The 24190-nt window shown below is 52.7% G+C and overlaps 2 protein-coding genes across 2 annotated transcripts; both read right to left on the bottom strand.

Moving 5' to 3' along the window:
• Window positions 1-1684: 1684 nt before the first annotated feature.
• GPR32 (G protein-coupled receptor 32) lies at window positions 1685-3611 on the bottom strand. Its single transcript, XM_047791356.1, is given in 2 exon segments — window positions 1685-2664; window positions 2667-3611. Coding segments are annotated over 2 exon segments (981 nt in total). The 3' UTR covers window positions 1685-2628.
• Window positions 3612-19568: 15957 nt separating this feature from the next.
• CLEC11A (C-type lectin domain containing 11A) lies at window positions 19569-22208 on the bottom strand. Its single transcript, XM_047790186.1, has 4 exons — window positions 21609-22208; window positions 21159-21351; window positions 20650-20841; window positions 19569-20248 (listed from the first exon to the last, which is right to left on the bottom strand). The coding sequence occupies exons 1-4, from the start codon at window positions 21753-21755 to the stop codon at window positions 19803-19805; spliced, it is 978 nt and encodes a 325-aa protein (XP_047646142.1). The 5' UTR covers window positions 21756-22208; the 3' UTR covers window positions 19569-19802.
• Window positions 22209-24190: the final 1982 nt, after the last annotated feature.

Genomic DNA, 24190 nt, shown 5'->3' with positions numbered 1-24190 from the left:
AGGGCCGCACCTGCAGCACATGGATATTCCCAGGCTAGGGGTCTAATCAGAGCTGTAGCCACCGGCCTACACCAGAGCCACAGCAACAAGGGATCCAAGCCGCATCTGCAACCTACACCACAGCTCATGGCAACGCCAGATTGTTAACCCACTGAGCAAGGGGAGGGATTGAACCCGCAACCTCATGGTTCCTAGTCGGATTTGTTAACCACTGCGCCACGACGGGAACTCCTGCATCTTTTTTTTTTAGAGATGTCTCTGGCCTCTGGGCCCATCAAGGGACAACACCTGTGCTGAGGGCTCTGTCCCCCATCCTCTCAGACCTCACCTCTCCCAACAGGTCTTTTCGTCATGGCAGATGTGTGGCGAGATAGAGAGATGCGTGTGTATTTAAAGAGAAGAAGAGAGAGGCATTCCCATCGTGGATCAGCAGTAATGAACCTGACTAGTATCCAGAAGAACTTGGGTTCGATCCCTGGCCTCGCTCAGTGGGTTAAGGAACAGACCTTGCCGCGCGCCATAGACCCCTAGCCTGGGAACCTCCACATGCCACTGGAGTGGCCCTAAAAAGCACACACGCATGCACACACACAAAGGAATAATGCAATATAACTTTCAAGTAAATCTATCAAATGTTAGTATTTACCCATTCCTGTATCTTTTCCTTCCCCCTCCTTTCTCCTTATCTGTGTAAGGATGGAAGCATTGGAACCTCCTGTACAGAGTTGAGAGGCTTGAGGCTCCAGGGGGCGAGGATTCAGAGCGAATCAGAGCAGGACCAGAGCTGCTGCTTCTGATTATGAACAGGTGGCATGACATCTTTGAATCTGACTGAAACAAATACTTGCCTCTACCTAAAACCACCAGGGAGGTCCCGTCGTGGCACCATGTTTAAAGAATCCAACTAGGAACCATGAGGATGCGGGTTCGATCCCTGGCCTCACTCAGTGGGTTAAGGATCCGGCATTGCCATGAGCTGTGGTGTAGGTCACAGAAATGGCTCGGATCCCGCGTTGCTGTGGCTCTGACGTAGGCCAGTGGCTACAGCTCCAATTTGACCCCTAGCCTGGGAACCTTCACATGCCGCGGGAGTGGCCCAAGAAATGGCAAAAGGACAAAAAAAATAAAAAAATTAAACCAACGGAATGGTCCACTCTGATGAGGAACCACTAGGACTTCTGCTCCCAGAAAGGAGTGTTTATTATATGCATCAGTAGGGTTGCTCTTGCTTTCTTTTTTTTTTTTTTTTGTCTTTTTGCCATTTCTTGGGCTGCTCCCGTGGCATATGGAGGTTTCCAGGCTAGGGGTCAAATCAGAGCTGTAGCTGCTGACCTACGCCAGAACCACAGCAATGCGGGATCCAAGCCACGTCTGCAAACTTCACCACAGCTCATGGCAACGCCGGATCCTTAACCCACTGAGTGGGGCCAGGGATCGAACACACAACCTCATGGTTCCTAGCTGGATTCATTAATCACTGAGCCACGACGGGAACTCCTGCTCTTGCTTTCAAGTCAGAGAAAATCCGACTCCCAATGGCTTGGACAAGAAAGGAATTTATTATGTGGCTCACACAAGTTCCGGTGGTTGGCGGCACCATAGTTAAGGTGTGGATCCAGCTGCTATAACAGAGACACAAAATAACAATTGCTTTCATAAGCTAGAAATTGAAATCTCTCTCTTCACAGCGCGGATGTCAGCATTCCAGGCCTCGTATGGGGTCACGGTCATTTTCCACATGGTTCACCACCGCACGTGCTGTGGCAGGTTGTCAAAGTGGTCCCAGTGCTGGGTGCCTTCCTGTATCTATGCTCCTTTAAATTGTCACTTTGCAGATTTTCCCATTGAGAGGTGAGATCTATCTCCCCAGCCCTTGAAACTAGTCACGTTGTGCTAAGGGTCAAGTGTAAGTCTTATGCTTCCCCTCTCCGCCCCGGAAGCCTCCCTAACCACCCAATGAAAAAGCCCCCAGCAGCCTCCTGGACGACAGGGCTCAGTCAATCCCATCACCCTACCTGAAAGCCAGCCTCTGCCGCCCAGAAACAGAGTCACTTAGCTGACCCAGAGCTGACCACAAATGCCTGAGCAAGCCCAGGTAAAACCGAACACTGCTCAGCTGAGCCCAGCCCAAGTGGATGACCCAAAGAAATCATAAAAGGTTATGATGTTAAGCCTCTAAGCCTGGGGGTATCTGTTACACAGCCAAGGTAACTGATACATCTGCATTCTAGACAATGGAAAGGGGGAAATGGAAGGAAGGAAGGCAAGCACTCTCTGTTAGGGGCACTTCAAGGAAGTGACATGGATTCCTTTCACGCACATCCTATTGGCCAGAACGTTGTCAGGTGGTGCAATCTCGTTGCAAGGGACACTGGGAAATGTAGTCCTCTCCCTGTCCCCCAGGCTAATCATGTACATAGTTTAAAACAAACAGGAGTTTTAGGATAAAGGAAGGGTAGCGTGGATACTGGGGATACAGTAGATGTCTCTAATGGAGAGATTTAGATAAGACGTTGCCAGGAAGACTTCCTGAAAGAAGAGGCAGGATTTGGCAGAGTCTCGGGAGTCTCTAGGGCAGGGGCTGGAAACTAAGCAGGAGGATTCCCAGCTTTCACCTGCAGGTTTGCCTCATTCCCTGAGGGCTTCGCCTCGGGGACAGGCTGAGCGACAAAACCCTCCTCGCCAAAAGCCCTGGCAAGGGCAAAAGGCAAAGACTGGAAAAATTTTTCCCGGAAATCTCTGCCAATGAAGACATAGAGGAAAGGGTTGAGGCAGCTGTTGAGACAGCCCAGGGAGAAGGTTGCCCAGAGGATGAGCAGCATCTTGGGCTTGGGTTCGTTTTGCAGTTGCCCCAACTGGACCAAGAGCGCCACGTTAAACGGGAACCAGAAGATGAAAAAGGCGCTCACCAACACCAGCAGCAGCCTCTTTGGCCGGCTGGCATGGACCCAGCCTTCTCCCCGGAGTTTGGTGCGGATGAGGTGGGCACAGGTACTGATGACCACCAAGGGCACCAAGAAGCCCACCAGGAAGTGAACGATGACCACCGTCAGACGCCTCTTGAAAACCATTTGATCCCAATCCTGGGAACTCTCCTCCTGCTTTTTCTCTATGTCGAACTTGAAGTAGCAGTAGAAACACTCGTTCTCTTTGCCAATGGTCCGGAATTTCAAGTATGGACTGCACGTGACAGCAGCCAGGAGCCACACGCCCACCGCCAGCCACACTGCTCGCTGCACAGTGCGATGGTTGCGGCACCAGACGGGGTAGAGGACAGAGATGCAGCGGTCCAGAGAGATGATGACCAGGAGGCAGATGCTGGTGAAGAAATTGAGTGCCAAGAAGGTCATGTAGAGCTTGCAGGCCACTTCGTCCAGGAGCCACTGGCCGGTGGCCATGGTGTATGTGGCAATGGGCAGAGACAGCAAGACAGTGAAGTCGACCAGGGCCAGGTTGAAGAACCAAATCGTGGTGACAGTGCGGGCCATGCGGAAAAGGGTCATCCAGATCACCAGCCCATTGGCCACGACTCCAACCGCAGAAGACACAGACATGAGGACCACGGTCAGCTGGCGGAGGCACCCCACTTCCTCAGGAATGCATTCGGTCATATACGTAAGATTCATCTTTCTAAAAGAGGAAGGACCACATAGCAGACGTACACGTTACCTTCCACTGCTTTTTTTTTTTTTTTTTTTTGTCTTTTGTTGTTGTTGTTGCTATTTCTTGGGCTGCTCCCTCGGCATATGGAGATTCCCAGGCTAGGGGTCCAATCGGAGCTGTAGCCACCGGCCTACGCCAGAGCCACAGCAACGCGGGATCCGAGCCGCGTCTGCAACCTACACCACAGCTCACGGCAACGCCGGATCGTTAACCCACTGAGCAAGGGCAGGGACCGAACTCGCAACCTCATGGTTCCTAGTCAGATTCGTTAACCACTGCGCCACGACGGGAACTCCCTCCACTGCTTTTTTTTGTCTTTTCTAGGGCCGCACCTGAGGCGGATGGAGGTTCCCAGGCTAGGGGTTGAATCGGAGCTGTTGCTGCCAGCCTACACCAGAGCCTCAGCGAGGCCAGATCTGAGCTGCGTCTGGGACCTACACCCCAGCTCACAGCAACGCCGGATCCTTCACCCACTGAGTGAGGCACGGATCGAACCCACAACCTCATGGTTCCTAGTCAGATTTGTTAACCACTGAGCCACGACGGGAATGCCTACCTGCCACTGCTTTTCAGAGACCATGGTCCCCTCTGAAACCCCGTCATTCATGTCTCCATCCGATATATTCTTTTTTTTTTTTTTTTCTTCTCAGGGCTGCACCTGAGGCATAGGGAGGTGCCCAGGCTAGGGGTTGGATCGGAGCTGCAGCTGCTGGTCTACACCACAGTCACAGCCACAGCCACGCCAGATGGGAGCTGCATCTGCAACCTCTCTGCCTCCGTTTTTCTCGTCTGCAAAATGGAACTAATAGCAGTGTCCACCATCTAGAGCTGATGTGAAGACTCAAACTTAGATTAATGCCCATAAATCTTGAAAGTAGTGCCTGGATAGAGCCAGCACTTCATTCTCTCAATTCATTTATCAATCATTCATTCAACATATAGTTATTAACTATCTTCTCCACTGTCTGATAAGGTAGCCAGTAACCACATGTGGCTATTTCAATTGAAGTGAAAAAAATTTTTTTTTCCTTTTTAGGGCCACACCTGCAGCATATGGAAGTTCCCAGGCTGGGGTGGAATTGGAGCTGCAGCTGCCATGCCACATCCGAGCTTCATCTGTAACCTACACCACAGCTCACGGCAATGCCAGATCCTTAATCCACTGAGCCGGGCCAGGGATCAAACCTGCATCCTCATGGATACTAGTCAGGTTCTTAACCCGCTGAGCCACACGGGAACTCCTGCCTTTTAAAACTTTGCTCTTTCTTGAGATCTCAGCAAAAAATCTCCTATGTCCCCCATAAGCCCCCCTTGACCACCTTCTGACCTACTGAGGGAATGTGACAGGTAGCAGTTAGACCCGAGTTGTTAGGTTAGCTGGTCAGCATCTGTCTCCCCCATAAGACTCTGAGCTCCGTAGAGCTGAGGCTGGCATGTACCACATTCATGAGCCCCTCGCACAGTGTGAGCACTCAATAAATAATTGGCAAACGACTGGCTAAAGAGGACAATCTCTCCTTTGTCCCCCAGAGGATGGAGTCATGCATTTAGTCTAAAAATATTGAGCCCCGGAGTTCCCGTCGTGGTGCAGTGGTTAACGAATCTGACTAGGAACCATGAGGTTGCAGGTTCGATCCCTGCCCTTGCTCAGTGGGTTAAGGATCCGGCGTTGCCGTGAGCTGTGGTGTGGGTTGCAGACGCGGCTCGGATCCCGCGTTGCTGTGGCTCTGGCATAGGCCAGCGGCTACAGCTCCGAATAGACCCCTAGCCTGGGAGCCTCCATATGCCGCAGGTGCGGCCCTAGAAATGGCAAAAAGACAAAAAAAAATTGAGCCCCGAGTGGATGTCACACAATCTAAGCACTGGGGACGCAGCCGTGACGAAAATAGTCAAACAGCTCTTCCTTGGAGCTGATGCGAGGGGGGCAAGAAAGTTCCTCTCCTGGAGGAGGTGTTTCAGAACTTTTCATCTCTCTCTCTCTCTTTTTTTTTTTTTTTCGGTCTTTTGTCCTTTTAGGGCCATACCTGTGGCACATGGAGGTTCCCAGGCTAGGGGTCTAATCAGAGCTACAGCTGCCGACCCACACCGCAGTCACAGCGACACCAGATCTAAGCCTTGTCTGCGATCTACACCCCAGCTCACGGCCACGCCAGATCTTTCACCCACTGAGCGAGGCCAGGGATCGACCCCGCAAGCTCATGGATCCTAGTCGGGTTCGTTCCCGCTGTGTCATGACGGGAACTCCGCTTTTCATCGCTTTTGCCTCCTCCCCTCATATCCTCCAGCCACCCCTCAACTGTCCTTGCTGCCAAACCCCCACCCTCTGAGCTCCCTGAGGCCCTTCCTTCCAATCCCAGGCCCGTGTCACCGTCTCCTGTGTCCGAGGGCGAGGGTCAGGCTGAGGGAGCTCTGTCTGTCTCCTCTGTCTGTCCTGGGCAGTCACCAGCCTTGGGTTCAGGGGGGCATGGAGCCCAAAGACGGCTGAGTTCTGGAACAGATAAGGTCCAGGAAAGAGTCTTGAGCAAGGGCCTTGAGCACAGGGAGATCAATATCAGGGCTGTGAAATGTCATTAGATGTGGGTCCTGATAGTGGCCCAGGCTGGGAGTTTGGGGCCAGGAGGAGGGGGCTAAAGAGGAGAGGGGCTCCGGGGAGATCCTTCTGGGGTACCATTCCCAGTCCCCTCTCTGTCCTTTCTGGTATCCCAGTCCCCTGTCCCCACTCACGAAGGGAACCCAATTGGAGAAGCTTCAGTTCTCTTTTTCTTAGAAAATGATGGGTGGGGAGATCCCACTGTGGCTCGGGGGTAATGAGTCTAACTACTATCCATGAGGACACAGGTTTGATCCCTGGCCTCCCTCGGTGGGTTAAGGATCCGATGTTGCTGGGAGCCGTGGTGTAGGTCGCAGACGTGGCTCAGATCCTGTTGTTGCTATGGCGTAGGCTGGCAACTATAGCGATGACTATACCCCCAGCCTGGGAAATTCCTTATGCCGCAATTGTGGCCAGAGAAAGAAAGAAAGAAGATGGGAGTTCCCGTTGTGGCTCAGTGGTTAATGAACCTGACTGGTATCCATGAGGATGCGGAGGATTGGATCCCTGGCTTCGCTCAGTGGGTGAAGGATCCGGCGTTGCCATGAGCTGTGGTGTAGGTTGCAGATGCAGCTCGGATCCCGTGTTGCTGTGGCTGTGGTGTAGGCCAGTGTCTACAGCTCCAATTGGACCCCTAGCCTGGGAACCTCCATATGCTGCAGGTGCTGCCCTAAGGAAACAAAAGAAAAGACAAAAAAAGAAAGAAAGAAGATGGTGGATGTATTGATGGGTAAGGTTGTTCATTTTTACAAGCCAAAATAAGTACATAGGTAAAAGAGTCCTCTGCACTCATTCTCCCAAGGCAGGGACGTGGGCTTGGTGGGGTACGGAATCCCAAGCTCTGGGGTGCGGAGGCAGTCCCCAGATGCCCAGGCTCAAAGGGATATAGAGCAAAGCCCAATCCAGCCATCAGACCTGCCCGCACAGGGGCTCCGGGTGTAGCTCAGCAGGTTGAGAACCCGACTGGTATCCATAAGGATGCAGATTCCACAACTGGCCTCATTCAGTGGGTTGAGCATCCAGTATTGCTGTAACCCAGCTGGGATCTGGCATTGCTGTGGCTGTGGGGTCGGCCTGCAGCTGCAGCTTTGATTCGGCCCCTAGACCAGAAACTTACATATGCTGCAGGTGTGGTCCTAAAAAGACAAAAAATAAAAAAAGAACTGCCCATAAGACCATGAGCAAAATATATTATTTTTGTTTATTGGGGGTTTTTTGTTTTGTTTTGTCTTTTTGCCTTTTCTGGGGCTGATCCCGCGGCATAGGGAGGTTCCCAGGCTAGGGGGTTTAATCAGAGCTGTAGCCTCCGGCCTACACCAGAGCCACAGCCACACCAGATCTGAGCTGCGTCTGCGATCTACACCACAGCTCAGGGCAATGCTGGATCCTTAACCCACAAAGTGAGGCCAGGGATCGAACCCACAACCTCATGGTTCCTAGTCGGATTCGTTTCCATTGGGCCACGATGGGAACGCCTCTGACTGCTGTTTTTAAGAGTCTACATCCTGGGGTGGTTTTTTTGGCAGCAACAGCTGCCTGATACACATCAGAAAGGGCCCCTTTCATTCAGCCTTCAGTGACCATGTGTCAAGCAACTGCTCTTGGCAGGCACGGGGCTGGACGTTCGGGAGAACAGGGTAAAGCATGCAAAGACCCAGGCCCTGCCACCCGGAAACTCTGAGTACGGATGACCACAAGCATTTATTTACAAACGGGGTTAAGTGTCCTGGAGAAAAAGAAGCTGATCTGATGAGGGTTGCAACAAAGGAAATGGTATCAGGGCTGGAGGTTTGCTGAGGAAGTGAGGCTCAAGGTGAGATCCAAGGGTGATAGGGGTGCCCTCGACAAAGAGGGAGGGAGGGGTGTTCCAAAGAGTGGACACGGCATGTGCAAAGGCCCTGGGGTTCATACCCACTTTTCCATCACTTCAGGGACAGCAGAGTCTTTTTGATTTCTTCATTTGCTGAGATTTATTCTACCAGCAGTTTGGAACGGCTGGAATTTCCTAAACCAAGCACCAACATTGCCTTGGTTGAAAGTAAGAGAGTTCCCATTGTGGCTCAGCAGTAACAAACCCAACGAGTATCCATGAGGACACGGGTTGGATCCCTGGCCTCGATCAGTGAGATAAAGGATCTGGTGTGGCTATGAGCTGTGGCTGTGGTGTAGGCCGCCAGCTACAACTCTGATTTGACCCCTAGCCTGGGAACTTCCATATACCATGCATGCAACCCTAAAAAAAAAAAACAAAAGAAAAGAAAAGAAAAAAGAAAGAGAAAAGAGAACAACTTTAAGGCTCAAAACACAAATATGGAAAAGAAATACACTAAAGGAACTCGCAGCAAATAGAATATGAAGCATGAAGTGTTTTCCTCCATGCAGAAGAAAGTCAAGAAGTCAGCCTTGGGAAGGCCTGGGTCGTAGCCACAGCAACTCGGGATTCAAGCCAAGTCTTCGACCTACACAACAGCTCACGGCAACACCGGATCCTTCACCCACTGATCGAGGCCAGGGATCGAACCTGCATCCTCATGGTTCCTAGTCAGATTTGTTAACCACTGAGCCAGGACAGGAATTCCTCCAAACCAGATTATTTGGAAGCAAATCCAGATATATCATTTCATTGCAAAATTTCAACTTACATCTCTCAAAGAAAGAGCTCTGTTAAAAATGCGTAACTGCATCATTGCAGATAAAAAATAATTCAACACAGACAAAATTAATTCTGTCAATGTTTACACTGCCAATTGTCTCATATATACTATAACATTTTTTGAGGGTACGCAACACTTATTTTTTATTTTATTTTTTTTGCTTTTTAGGGCCATACCTTCGGCATGTGGAAGTTCCCGAGCTAGGGGTCCAATCAGAACCGCAGCTGCCCGCCTGCACCCCAGCCACAGCCACGTAGGATCTGAGCCGCATCTGTGACCATCTGTGACCTGCACCACAGCTCACAGCAACGCCAGATCTTTAACCCACTGAACAAGGGCAGATATTGACCTTGTATCCTCACAGATATTACGTTGGGTTCTTAACCCAGTGAGCCACAACGGGAACTCCCAACACTTCTTGATCACTGAGACTCATTAACGTCCATGTTTTTCTATACAACAAACTCCCTGGTGCCTATATCAGGGGTGGGCAAACTTTTTTCTGTGAAGTGCCAGAGAATAAATATTTTTGCCTCTGTGGGCCACTTGCATTGCATGAAAAGTACTAAACCCTGCATTTCAGGAAGTGCGTCCACAGATAACACATGCATGGTTGGGCGTGGTCATGTGTCAATAAAACTTTGGCAATGGACCCTGAATTTTCAATTTCTTATTTTCCTTTTTTTGTCTTTTTCAGGGCCATGCATGAGGCATATAGAGGTTCCCAGGCTGGGAGTTGAATTAGAGCTGCAGCTGCCAGTCTGCACCACAGCCACAGCAATGCCAGATCCAAGCCGTGTCTGATCCAAACCTACACCACAGCTCATGGCAACACCGGATCCTTAACCCACTGAGCAAGGCCAGGGATCGAACCTGTGTTCTCATATATACTAGTCAGGTTCATTAACCACTGAGCCACAATGGGAACTCCTGCATTTTCAATTTCATGTGAGTTTCTTGTGTCATGAACATTATTCTTTTGATTTTGTTCAATTGTTTCGTTTTTATTTTACCTTTTTTTTTTAGGGCTGCCCCAAGGCATATGGAAGTTTGCAGGCTAGGGGTGAATCAGAACTGCAGCTGCCGGCCTACAGCAGAGCTCACAGGAATGCTGGATCCTTAACCCACTGACCTAGGCCAGGGACCAAACCTACATCCTCATGGATACTAGTAGGGTTCATTACCACTGAGGAACTCCTGCTTTACTTTTTTTTAAATTAAATTAAATTAAATTAAATTTAATTTAATTTAATTTAATTTAATTTTTTGGCCATGCTCCCAGCATGTGGAAGTTCCTGAGCCAGAGTTCAAACCAGAGCCCCTACAGCAAACCCCAGCCTCTACAATGACAATGCTAGGACCTTAATCCAGTATACCACAAGGGAACTCCTGTTCAATCAGTTGAAAACGTAAAAACCAGAGTTCCTGTTGTGGCTCAGTGGTTAGCAAATCCGACTAGGAACCATGAGGTTAGATCCCTGGCCTTGCTCAGTGGGTTAAGGATCCGGCGTTGCCATGAGCTGTGGTGTAGGTCGCAGACGTGGCTCAGATCTGGTGTTGCTGTGGCTGTGGTGCAGGCCGGCGGCTACAGCTCCGATTCAACCCCTAGCCTGGGAACCTCCATATGCTGCAGATGCAGCCCTAAAAAGACAAAAGCCAAAAAAATAAAATAAAATGTAAAAACCGGAAGTTCCCGTCATGGCGCAGTGGTTAACGAATCCGACTAGGAACCATGAGGTTGCAGGTTCGATCCCTGCCCTTGCTCAGTGGGTTAAGGATCTGGCGTTGCCATGAGCTGTGGTGTAGGTTACAGACACAGCTCAGATCTGGCATGGCTGTGGCTGTGGTATAGGCCGGTGGCTACAACTCCAATTAGACCCCTAGCCTGGGAACCTTCATATGCCCCGGGAGCAGCTCAAGAAAAGGTAAAAAGAAAAAAAAAACAAACAACAAACAAACAAAAAAACCATGCTTAGCACCCGGGCTGTCCAAAACCAGGCAGCCGGGCCATGATTTGCCAACCCAAACCTGGGCCCAGATTTAGTGAGGCTGTGTTTCGTTAAAGACAATATGAGAAAAGCCCATTGCTCCTGGGATCTTGAGGCAGCCTGGCAATTCCATGCACAGGCCTAGTACTGATTTCTGTTTCCAGGACTTTTCCAAACACGACTTATTCAACTCGGATCGCCACCCCCGCCCCCGCAACTCCCCCGAGCGCCCACACTCAGTGGGGTCCCAGGGGCTCAGAGTGGCCCACAGTTATTGGCAGGATTTTCTTCCCGGCTTCAGACACCCCTTCTGCAGAAGTTCGTGCCTGGCCGGGAGCTGTCCTGCGGTGCCAGCCGTTGGAAGATGCCTCCTGGTTTCAGACGGGTCAAGATGTGAGACAGTGTGATTCTTAGAATAGATCAAATACGGTACCTCTTTTATGTTCTCCTGTATCAAAGCCAGTTCCTTTTTCCAAGGGGAACACGGCGGGCAGCTGGTAAGAGATAATTCTTCTCACCAGGTTACACTCTGCCCAGATCTGGGGACGGCTCCTGGCAACGGTGAAAGTCTCAGGAATATATTCAAGCGGATAGCTTTGTTTTGCTTAATTGATTCCTAGAAGTAAGTCTTTCTCCAGCTGCTGCATATCCATCAACCTTTTAAAAATTGTAGTATCCGGGCAGCAATCAACGTTCTCACCTGAGTCCACCTTGTGGGGGGAATTTAAGTTATGCTCCCCGCCACCTCAACACCATGCGCTGTGCTATTATTATTATTAATTATGATGATGATGATGATTTGCTTTTTAGGGCCACACCCATGGCATACGGACGTTCCCAGGCTAGGGGTCCAATGGGAGCTGCAGCTGCCGGCCTGAACCACAGCCACAGCAACGCCAGATCCCTAACCCACTGATCGAGGCCAGGGATGGAATTCACATCCTCGTGGATACAAGTCAGGTTCATTAACTGCTGAGCCACAACGGGAACTCCTGTGCTATTATAAATAGGGCTGCAAATACCATCTTTGGGGTCAAAGCTTTTTTGAGTGTTTAGGATTCTTCCTTTGGCTTTCCAGAAGTGGCCCCCAAAGAAGAAAAGATCTTGGCTTTGTTTTCCAGAAGCATCTCTGGATGGAGAACAGGGCAGGCCTCACCCACGAGCTCTGGGTCTCCCAGGTTAAAATTTCCTGGATTTTGTTTGTTTTTGTTTGCTTGTTTTTAGAGCCACACCCACAGCATATGGAAGTTCCCAGGCTAGGGGTGGAATTAGAACTGCAACTGCCGGCCTGCACCACAGCCACAGCAACACTGGATCCAAGCCACATCCATGACCTACACCACAGCTCACAGCAACGCCAGATCCTTAACCCACTGATCAGGGCCGGGGATTGAACTTGCATCCTCATGGATGCTAGTTAGGTTCTTAACCCACTGAGCCTCAAAGGGAACTCCTTCCCTGGTTATCGATGTATTGGAATTTGAAACATTTCTTGTGTTGATGGAATATTTTCCTGAAACTGTGGGTCACGTACTATATTCCCTTTTGTGGGAACTGTCACTTTGTGTATTTTGCCCACTTACCTCCTGGATTCCAAGTGTTGTGTTTCTTTTTCTGTCACTTGACATGATAAGAGGATCACACCATTTCTGTCACATGAAGTACACTTTTTTCAAGTCTAGTTCTTCTCTTTTAATTTCAGTGTGACTTGTTTTTTATACACAGAGCTTTCAAATTTAAGGTTGTCAAATCTGTATCCTTAATAAGAGAAAAAAAAAAGGGGAAAAAATCTACTTGGAGTATTTTTTTTTTTTTGTCTTTTGTCTTTTGAAGGCCGCACCTGTGGCATATGGAGGTTCCCGGGCTAGGGGTCTAATCGGAGCTGTAGCCACCGGCCTGTGTCACACCCACAGCAACACAGGATCTGAGCCTCGTCTGTGACCTACATCACAGCTCACAGCCACGCCAGATCCTTAACCCACTGAGCAAGGCTGGGGATCCAAGCTGCAACCTCATGGTTCCTAGTCTCATTCATTAACCACTGAGCCACCACGGGAACTCCATTTTTTTTTTTTTTTTTTTGAGCATAAAGCTTTCATGGTTCATCCAAGTTGTACCGTGTAATACATATACTTGCCTATTTTTCATGTCAATTATTTTAGCTTTCCTAAGTTTTAAAATACTTGTATAAGAGGGTGCAAGGGAAATTTGGGGTGATGGAACTATTCTGTGTCTTAGTTGGGGTGAAGGTTACACAATGCGTGCATTTATCAAAACCCCAGAACTGCATCTAAAAGTGTGAATTGTGGAATTCCCACTGTGGCTCAGCAGGTTAAGGATCCAGTGTTGTCTCTGTGGCAGCTTGGATTCGATCCTTGGCCTGGAAACTTCCATATGCCTCGGGTAAGGCCATTAAAAAAAAGCGTAGATTGTAATGTATGCAAATAATGTCTTAAATTTAAAAAAATACTCATGGAGTTCCTGTGGTGGCGCAGTGGAAACGAATCCGACTAGGAACCATGAGGTTGCGGGTTCCATCCCTGGGTTAAGGATCCGGCGTGGTCGTGAGCTGTGGTGTAGGTCCATCCAGGCTCAGATCTGGCGTGGCTGTGGCTGTGGTGTAGGCTGGAAGCTGTAGCTCTGACTTACACCACAACTCACGGCCATGCCGGATACTTAACCCACTGAGGGAGGCCAGGGATTGAACAAGCGACCCAAACACTGTGCTGTGTGGGGATAACATATATGTGCCGAAATACTGAAGGCCAGCCAGTGAGGCATCCGCACAATTCAGGAGAGTGGTTAGAGATGGCGGGGGTGAGGGATAGGATTGGGAAGGCTGGCTTAACAGACAGGTCTTCTTCAAGACAGTGGTAGGACAATGGGTGGTCCTTTTATGTCTCAGTTATATCTATCTGTTCTTTTAGATGCATCAGATATTACAAAATTGCCAAAGAGATTGTTTTTAAGGCAGAGCCACGGCTCCACTTCCGTCCCCCAGCTCCACCCCAGCTGTGGCTTCCTGCCCACATGACTGCCAGGAGCTGTCCCTGCTCAGGGTCAGACACCAACGTCAAGGTGGGCTTGGACTCGGTGGAGAGATCAGGAGGGGACAGTTCCTTGCCTCCCCGCAGGAACTTCCCCAACCCCGGCTCCTACAAAACCACCTGCGCTTTGAAAAGAAGCACTTTGGAGTTCCCGTCGTGGCGCAGTGGTTAACGAATCTGACTAGGAACCATGAGGTTGCGGGTTCGGTCCCTGCCCTTGCTCAGTGGGTTAACGATCCGGCGTTGCCGTGAGCTGTGGTGTAGGTTGCAGACGCGGCTCGGATCCCGCGTTGCTGTGGCTCTGGCGTAGGCCGGTGGCTACAGCTCCGATTGGACCCCTAGCCTGGGAATCTCCATATGCCGAGGGAGCGGCCCAAGAAATAGCAAAAAGACCAAAAAAAAAAAAAAAGAAAAAAAAAGAAAAGAAAAGAAGCACTTTGCTCCTGGAGGTGATACGGCTGGGATTTGAGGAGGAGGTGGTGGCAGCAGCTCGGGGCTGGAGCAGAGGCAAGGTTGTTCAAAGGAATGAAGGAAGAACAGGAGGCCAGCGCGGCGCGAGGGGGGCGGGGAAACACTACGGAAGCCAGGAAGGAATCATGGGCAAGAGGAACCACTGACGATGAAAAAATACCTTAAAATAAGCGGAGTTTCCGTTGTGGCTCAGCGGGTTAAGAACCCCACAGAGTGTCTGCGAGGATGCAGGTCCGATCTCTGGTCTTGCTCAGTGGGTGAAGTATCCGGTGTTGCTACGAGTTGCAGCATAGGTTGCAGGTGTGGCTTGGATCTGGTGTGGCTGCGGCTGTGGTGGAGGTCACCGATGTGGCTTGAATTCCATGTTGCTGTGGCTGTGGCGGAGGCTAGCAGCTGTAGCTCTGATTATTTGACTCCTAGCCTGGGAATCTCCAAATGCCTTGGGTGTGGCCCTAAAAAGACCAAGATAGATAAATAAATAAAAATTAAACATCCTACTCTTGCCTGGCAGATGTACGTCCCTTTGACGCAGACAATAAGCCTCAGTTTCCAGCCCAGCTACAGCGCTTTAGATGGAGTTTCTAGACACAACATGCCATATTTATCTTAACTTTGTAGTTTCCAAGGAAACAGGACCCTGAGTCCACTCTGCAGCCCAGACCTGATGTTGACTCATTTAAACCGATCCCTGCTTTGCTCAGAAGCTATTAAAACACAGCTCCAGTTAAATTTCACTCAAATTCCTCTTGTCCCCTAAGTCCTATAGCTCAATCCCAGCTCTTTCGGGATGTGGTCTCTTTTACTGCAGGGAATCAATAAATCTGACTTTGGTTCGTCCCTGGTGAATGGGTTAGGATAGAAGGGTGGATGATGAAAGGATAGGTGGATAAATGGATGGATAGATGATAGATAGATAGATGATAGATAGAGTGAAAATAGAGGAAAACCTCATTTAAAATGATTTCAGGGGAGTTCCCGCTGTGGCTCGGCAGTAGTGAACCCAACTAGTATTCATGAGCACTCAGTGAGGTAAGGATCCAGCGTTGCTGTAAGCTGTGTGTAGTTCTCAGACATGGCTGGGATCCTGCGTTGCTGTGTCTGTGGCACAGGACGCCAGCTGCAACTCCAGTTCGACCCCTAGCCCCGGAACCTCCATATGCGGCAGGTTGGGTCCTAAAAAGACTAAAATAAAATCAAATAAATATTCAGGGAGTCCGTTAGAGAGAGTTCTCATGCACATACCATGATTTGCAGCCTGAATAGCCAGAGGAAAAAGGAAGATTAAAACATTATTTTTAACAAGGTCCGTTCCTATTGAATTCTTTGCATAAAGTTCTCTAGGTCTCAGCTTCTTAATCATGACGATAAGAATGCTTCTTTTTTCTTCTGGTATGAGAGAGGACATTTTCCACATGGGAATTTCATCTCCTAGTTTTAAGAAAAAGGTGGAGGATCACCCCCCACCCCTGGCAACAATGCACTAACCACTGCTTGCAGTCAGTGAGAAACCACTGTGGAGTTCCCATCATGGCGCAGAGAAACAAATTCGACTAGGAACCATGAGGTTGCAGGTTCTATCCCTGGCCTTGCTCAGTGGGTTAAGGATCTGGCATTGCCGTGAGCTATGGCTCAGATCCCTCGTTGCTATGGCTGTGGCGTAGGCTGGCACCTACAGCTCCGATTGCACCCCTAGCCTGGGAACCTCCATGTGCCGAGGGTGTGGCCCCCAAAAGACCAAAAAAAACATAACAAACAAACAAACAAACAAAAACCTCTTCCCAACTTCTTCCTAAAGCCTAATGAAAGCTGACTTGTTCTTTGCCTCTTTGGACCTGCCTGTGGGTTGCTGTAGCTTTCTCATTCTGCAGTGCCATTCTTCTCTGTTCCTGAACAAAGTCATTTTGCTGGGAAAACAACTGGCTATTTTATTTTTTCAGGTTGACAATAGGTTGATGATGATAAAGCTAAAGTAATGGGGTGAACTGTCAATAATAAATAAATCTGGGTCAAGGGCATATACAAATGCAAAATATTATTTGTATTTGTGCAGGTTATTTGTAAGCTTGAAATTATTTCCAAGTAAAACGTTTTGATTTTTTTTTTTAAGAGGCGAAGTTGGTTAAGACTAGTGTTTAGCAAAACTGTGGCAGGTAAAGGAAAAAATTTTGTATTGTGTTTTTAAATTGTAGGTCAGTACATACTGAACAACTCAAATTTTAAGAACCCTTTCCATTTTCTCTGCATCCTGTTATTTTCTATGAATTAATTTCACTTAAAAAATGGTTATGATGCACCCGTAGAGATTCACCCTTATTTTGAAAAACTCGCGTGAGAAAGATCGGAGCACCCATTACACTCTAAGCCTAACGCAATGATAGACTGCCAAATTGGGCTTTCCCACCCCTTGACTCAGGATCGGACTACATTTCCCAAAGTACCTCGGGGCGAGGCCCGGTAGGTGGGGAGCCAGGGAGCTGTGATTGGAGACGGTCGACCTCTGACCTTATTACAGGGGGTGTGGTCCTCCAGACGCTGGGAAATGTGGACGAGCTTCACGTGGGAGGATGGGGCGGGACTAGCAGGAGGCTTTGTACGAAGCGCCTGATGGCTTCTGGGAAATGTGGTTCCGGGCAGGTAGTACAGGGCCTGCCGCTCAACAACCTGGGATTTGTAGTCGGCCGGCCCGTGCCCCCCTGGTCCTTTTTCTTCCCGCCGGGTCCTCTCAGGCCTTGCGCCGTTCCTCTACCACTTGCCTAGGATCCCTTAACGCAGAGCACCCAACCAACAGCTGAGGCTTTCTCTGGTCTGGGCCTCCGAGCTCTCAAACCGCAGGCTCTCCAAAGAGAGCCAGGGAGGTGGCATTGGCAAGAGCTGGCCCTTGAGAGGCCTGGGAGGGCTTCTCGGAGGAGGCAGCAGGGTGCACATATACAGACCCGAGTCCGGAATCAGCCCAGAATGCAACGCGCAGGCGAGCATTAAGCGGTCCCAGCTAATGCCGTCCACTCCCCACCTTGGACGTCTCTGTATGTCCACAGCTCTGTCCCTGGACTGGTATGACACACTGACCAAATGCTGGCACCTAGAATAATGGGAAGTGCGACGAGGAAAGCCCAAGACCCAGTTGGAGCCCAGAGGATGTGTCTGACGAAAGCCTCGGGAACTCCAGGGAAGACGAGAAGAAATCCATTTCATCTCAGAGTTCCTAAAATGGTCACATGCAGGCATCTTCATTTAAAGAACCCCCACGTGTCAGGGGATGCTGGGGACCTGGAGATGGTCATACCCAGCCCTGCCCCATGAGGGTGCCCCAGTCTGGCTGATCAGGGCTAGGTCTGTAGAGGAGTCAGCAGTTCTGAAACACCAAAAGCAGCACCAAACCCTGCTGGGGCGGGGAGCTGGGGAGGCAGGTTGTTCAGGGTGACACATGAGCCAGTTCTTGGAATGACCTTTGCATATGCAAAGACAGTGTTTGGAGAGAGCTCGCAGAGGTGAAGGGGAGGTTAGAAGAGCCAAGCAGCTGAGCGAGGATCAGGGCTGATGTTTGATCCCTCTGTGCCCAGCACCATTCTAGAAGGTAACTGTTATCATCCCCATTGTACAGATGGGGACACTTGGAACAGCAAAGTTATGTCTCACTCAAGTTGCCCAGGAGGTAAGTAGCTGAGGTAGGATTAGAACCTGGGCCACCTAGCTCCAAAATCCAGGCAGGTAACCACTGAGCTGTCCCATCCACTGACTTTCCGGAATGTCGAGCCTGTGAGGGTGGACCCTTCCCAGGGAACAGCAGACACTCATCAATGTCTGCCTAATCTGCCCTTTGGTTGTCTGTAACCCATCATACTGTCCCACTGCAACCCTGGGATACAAGCTTAGAGAGAGATGAATTTTGGGCAAAGTCTTCAGTCCCTTGATGGAAGCCTTCCCCCCCTCCCTTCGCTGCCCCCCAGCATATGGAGTTCCCAGGCCAGGGATCAGATCCAAGCGGCAGTTGCGAACTATGGCGCAGCTGTGGCAATGCCGGATCCATTAACCTCCTGTGCTGGGCTGCATTCTGGCGCTGCAGAGATGCCACCAATCCTGTCTTGCCACAGCAAGAACTCCCTGATTGCAGCCTTCTTGACCCCTGCCCACCCCCGACCCCCATTCCCTACTTCCTAGGGGGGCTTTGGGGCTGAGAAATGACTTCTAAAGGGAGAGGGTGGTACTCCTCCTTCCAGAGATGATAGAGTGGTTTATCCCTCCCTCTGGTGGATCCAGTGGTGACACTTTGGGCAGGTGGTGCCATATGACTGATGAAGGAGAAAAACAGAGATGTTAAGGATAGACAGGGCCACGCTCGGATTCCTGGGCGCCATGAGATCAGGGTCAGGAGATCAGTATTGGTGGGGGAGACACTGGGTGTTCCCACAAAGAGTGCTGTCCACAGTGCTGAGGCCCAGGCCGGCCCACTTCTGGGTGTCCTCACTGCCCCCAGGGGACTAAGGTATGAACAATCGGTGGGAAGGAAACAGTGTGTGGCTCCCACCCCACCATTACCCGAATGCGCACTTTCCTGGGCACATCTGAACATCCCAAGAGCCAAACAAGGCCATGTGCAGATGAGGAAACGGAGCCTCAGGGTGAGGAAGGGACTGGCTCATGGCCTCACAGGCCAGGGAGTATAGGAGGGATCATTGGGAGGCAATCTTAAGCTTCCAGGCTGAGTAGGTCCTCGTGTCTCAACATGTGCCCCTGGGGGTGGGAAAGAAGGAAGTAGGGCAGTGCCTGACTTTAAGTGACATTACGGTACCATCTGGTGAAACAAGACACACAAAAAGAAGAAATTAAATGGGAATGTTTACAGCAGGACTTGTCAGTGGTTTTAGCTCCTTCGTGCTTCCCAGAGCTCATCCATCAGGACCAAGGCCAAGGCTCAGGGTCCCAAAGGCCTTGAGTCGGGGGACCATGGGGGTGGAGGCGTCAGCAGCGTGCGCACTCCTCTACCCCAGACATCGGCGCGCAGGAGCGGATGACCCTGAATACATATGCACCTGTGTTCTCCATCACTCTGATCTGGGGCTCAAATGAGAGCTGTAAAAGGGAGACAGGACGTTGCCCCTCCTGCCTCACCCTGCAGGGAGATAAAGGCCAAAATTGTCTTTACTGTCAGCTCAAGCCAGATTCCACAAGGCTTTAATGGCGCCGGACCTAGGCCGGTGCTCATCGCTTCCGGGAAAGACAGGCAAGGAAGGGGTCCTGGCCCCGCAGGAGCCCCCCCAACCCGGGATGGGCCAGCCAGGGGGAACACCCTTCCACCTGTGGGCACGGAGGGAAGGGCGGCTTTGCAGGGTGCACCACCCAGGCAAAAGGAGGTGATGGGATGGAGTGGAGAGGCGGGGGACCGGCCCCGCTAAAAGGGGAACTCGCAGACATAGTACAAGCGCCGCTCGCACTCGTGGTCCCACCAGGAGCCGTCGTCCGATGCCTGGGCCACGCAGTTCTCCAGCGCGCCGCCGTTGGGCTGATTGGGGCTGAGTGGGTGCGGCGCGGCGCTGGGCCCTGCGCGGGGCTCGGGGCTGGGCGCGCGGTGCCAGGCAAAGAAGGACACACGCTGGCCGTTCTCGAAGAGGTAGAGGCCCTCGGCGCGCCGATCGTGCACACCCAGCCACACCGGCCAGTTGTAGGGGGCGAGCGCCGAGCGAAGGTAGCGGGTGAGCACTTCCATCTGCTGGCGGTCCGCGGGCTGCGCCAGGCTCCCGCCTCGTGCTGTGCACCGCGCCTGCGCAGCCGCTTGCGCCTCGAAGTCGCGCGAGAGCAGGAAGCACTTGTGGCCAAGGCGCACCCCCTTCAGGCAGCCTGCGGCGGGGCGGGGAGGAGCGTAGGCGGGGTTAGGGCCTCGAGGGCGGGCAGGAGGCGGGGTCAGAACCGCCCGGAGGAAGAGGCCGTCACGGTCTCCAGGGGCGGAGCCAGACTGATGGGGCGGGTCTGTAGGGGGCGTGGTACCGCCAGAGCGGGGTCCGCTCCAGCGCGTGCTGGGGAGTGTGCTTCTCCCCCCGTCCGCCTGCGCCCCGCTCTCACCCTGCCCGCAACTCTAAGCCGCCCATCAGCCTACACGCCCCAGATCTCCAAAAACCCCCTCGTCCCTGACACCCAGGGTCGTCACTTCTTCTCAGACCTTTCCAGGCCCCCCTCTTCCCACCAGTCCCCCACCTGACCCGGATCGTTCCTCTTTCTCCTCCCCACGCCCTGCGACTCACCCTCTAAGCGGCCGTGCTCCCGCTCAGCGCGGCTCTGCGCCTCCTGCAGGGTTTGCAAGGCGTCGCGGGTGTCGCCCGCCACCTCCCGCAGCTGCCGCAGCCCCCGAGTCAGCTCGGCCACGCGGGTGTCCAACGCGTGCAAACGGACGTGTACTTGGTGCAGGCTTGCGTCCAGGCCGGCAAGGCGGCCCACTGCGGATGGACAGGGCACACGCTGTATAAGGACCCTGGGGGCGGAGTCAGGGGAGCAGAGGACCTAGGGGGACCAGGACCTAGGTCTTCTGGGGCAGAGTTGGGAAGGGGGGGTGTTACTTAGGACTCCTGGAAAGTAGGGGCCAATCGCCCTGGGCTCTTGGGAGGCAGAGCCGGGACCCGGAGCTCCTGGAGGTTGTGGGGATTCCGAGCTGGGCGGTGGGCGATGGAAAGATCCCGGGGCGGTGAAAGGACGTTCGTTTTTGTGAAAATGACCTCGGAACCCTGGGCGCAGGGCAGACTTCACGATTACTCACAGATATAAGTGACAGTGTCCTCAGGGGTGGGAGAGGGGCTGGGGCTGGAGGAAGGGGTTCGTGTTGGTTCCTCCTCTCCTTCCTCTTCCCCCTGAGCATCGTTCTCAGTCACGCGGGCCCCTTTGCCTGTAGGGGTTCCCTGGGGATTTTCGTCCCCCCTCGGCGCAGGCAGCCCCAGGGCTTCCTGTAAATGCTGAGACAGGGGAGGAAAGGTCAGGGCCAGCCTGGCCGCTGCATTCTGACTCCCCAGACACTCCAGCCGCCTTTTTCCAGCTGTAAGCTAGCTCTCTGGCCCAACCCCGTCTCCAAACCCATCACCCTCATCTTCTTCCCGTCCCTCCTCATTGCCCATTTTCCTCACCCTGGAATACCCCCCTTCCAAGCCCACAGCCCCCCTGCCCCCCTCCCCCGCCAGTCCCCCCACTAGAATCCCAGCCCTCCCCAACTCACCTTGAGCATGAGGGCCTCCCTCTCCCGCTCCTCCTCCTGGGCGCCACCCCAGACCCCCTCCCACTCCCTCTCGGCTCCCCGAGCCCCATGACTGAAGCTGAGGAGCTGGGGTACCACCAGAGCCCCGAGGAGCCAGGCTGCCTGCATCAGGCTGGGCTCGGAGCACCCAAGGCTGCAGAAGGGTGTCTCGGAGGAGAATGGTGTCTCGGTGGACTGGAGCGTGTGCAGATCACCAGCCTCCTGGTCCCTGCCTCTTCCAGCTTCTGTCTGGTCCCTCTCCTCCCAACTCCTGTCTCGGTCCGTTGGTCTCTGCTCCTCTTGTGTGTGTCTCTCCCCGCCTCTCTTGGCTCCCCCGAGGCCCTGCCTCTGTGGCCGGAAACCTCCAACGTTCCAAAGCCTGGATCCCGCCTTGGGTCTTCACACACACCCTCCTCTTCCCACGTTACAGGGTTTGCTTCCGTCCTGCCCCGTCCTGCCCTGCCCTTTCCTTCTGCCACGGCCAACAGCACCGAAGATCAGGAAGAGAATGGAGCCAGCTTCCCGAGGGGTCCTGGGGCACAGCCTCTGCCCAAGAATCTCAGGAGGTTGTGGGGGCTTGGTCCTGCTCCCCTCTCCCCTCCCTCCCATCACTCCTCAGGACGGGGGAGACTTCAAGGTCTTGCTAAGGTTGTTATTATTCTGTGGCCACACACCCTGTCCTGTAGGAGGAGGCTCTCCTGCCTCAGTCAGGCTCTACCCCCCTCATCCTGCTCTCCAAGCCCTTGCCCCCCATCCTGCTCTCCAAGCAAGTGAGTGTGTGCGGGGAGACACGCAAAGAACACGCATGTGGCTGAGTGTGCACACCTAGGTGGGGCTCTTGGACTCATCTGCCATGCTTTTCTGGAAGCCTCCTGCAGGCCAGGTCCTGGGTGGGGCGACGCTGGGGATTCCAGCTGCTCCCAGACCGGCAGACTGGCAGACAGACTGGGTGAGGGGCTGGGGCAGAGAGGAGGAGGGGAGCTGGGGCGGGGGGGGGGGGGGGAGGCGGGGCATCCAGATGCCCGGCTGGCTGGGTGCACAAACAGCTCTGAGCAGTCAGCGAGGTGTCTCCTCTCCTGCCTGGACCACTGCAGTCCCCTCCTCCCGGCTTGCCCCCTCCTTCCTCCGAGCCCCCACCAATCCACGCAGCTTGCCGCAGCCAGAGCCACGCTTCCAAACCATAAATCAGACCACATCACTCCCCACTCCCCTGCTCTCTCCCCCCCACCCCAGCTTCCCATCATAAGTGGGAGAAAAGCCAAGCCCTGCCCTCAGCACTGGCCTGACCCCCCCAGTGGAGGGGGGCTGGGAAGGGTGGGCCCTCTGCACCTCTGCAGGCTCATCACCCCCATTGCTCCTCACCCCCCAGGTTCGAAACCATGATGGCCTCTTAGCTATTGCCTGAATGCTAAGCTCCTTCCCACCCCGGAGCTTTGGCACTAGCCTTTTTCTCCTTCTAGAAGGCTCTTCCCCCAGCTCCTTCTCATCATTGAGGTCTCAGCTCAGAGAGGCCTTCCCCAAGTGTGAACACCCCATTTTTTTAGGGTTGCACCTGCGGCATATGGAAGTTCCCAGGCAAGGCGTTGAATCGGAGAAGCAGCTGGGGACTTAACACCACAGCCACAGCAATGCAGAATCCTTAACCCACCGAACTGGGCCAGGGATCCAACCTGAATTCTCATGGATACTAGTCAGGTTCTTAACCCACTGAGCCACAACGGGAACTCCCTAACAACCTGTTTTATCTTTTTGGTAGAATCAAGACTGGCCTTGCCTTGTTGGCTTGTTTATCTGTTGGCTTTCTATCTCCAAGCAACAAAGGCCGGCAGAGCCATTGCGGGATCCCCAGAGCTGGAACAGGGTAACCCAGTGCACAGTAGGTCCTCCATCAATTGAGCAAGGAAGGAAATGGCCTGTCTGGAAGGGCAACAGCTCAGGCCAAAGACCGAAGGCTGGCTGGTTGTGTTTAGGGGGCAACCCGAGTTCCCTGTGCTACTGGGGAAGGGGTGGCAGCCACGTTGGAGGTTATGGGGACTGTGCGAGGGAGGCGCAGAGGCAAGGGAAATGGGAGGGCACGCCATGCCCACTCTGTGCCAGACCCATGAGTCATGGAGGGTTTTCCCAGCCCCAGCCTGGGCTGCTGGTGCCAGCAAACGTGGTGCTCACAAGCCAGGGATGCCAAAGCCCACTCTTCAAGGGAGGAAACCGAGGCACCCGGCTGGGGGTCACCAGCCTGGTGGCAGCTAGCCAAGGCTTCTGGCTCTAAGCAAGATCGGGGCATCTGCCCTCAGCTGCCACAGGCCTTAGGAGGGGGTCTTGAAATCAAGGCATCATCGAACCTTCCATTTTCCAAGAAAGCAGAGGACGATGTGACCTTGGGCAGGCTGCCCACTTGCTCAGAGCCTGAGCCTCTCTCGGGCACCCAGGAGCAGCCTGGGGACCCTGTCACTGAGAGAATGCACAGGCCAGGAAAGGCCTTGTACATCATAGGAGGCTTTACAGCCCCTCTCACTGCTGGCGCCAATGTGGGCAGATGTTCTCTCCCCAGGCCCAGCTGCTCACCA

This window comes from Phacochoerus africanus, chromosome 8 (assembly GCF_016906955.1).
Source record: "Phacochoerus africanus isolate WHEZ1 chromosome 8, ROS_Pafr_v1, whole genome shotgun sequence".
Taxonomy (NCBI): domain Eukaryota; kingdom Metazoa; phylum Chordata; class Mammalia; order Artiodactyla; family Suidae; genus Phacochoerus; species Phacochoerus africanus.
This window is presented reverse-complemented; position numbering and strand designations above follow the sequence as displayed.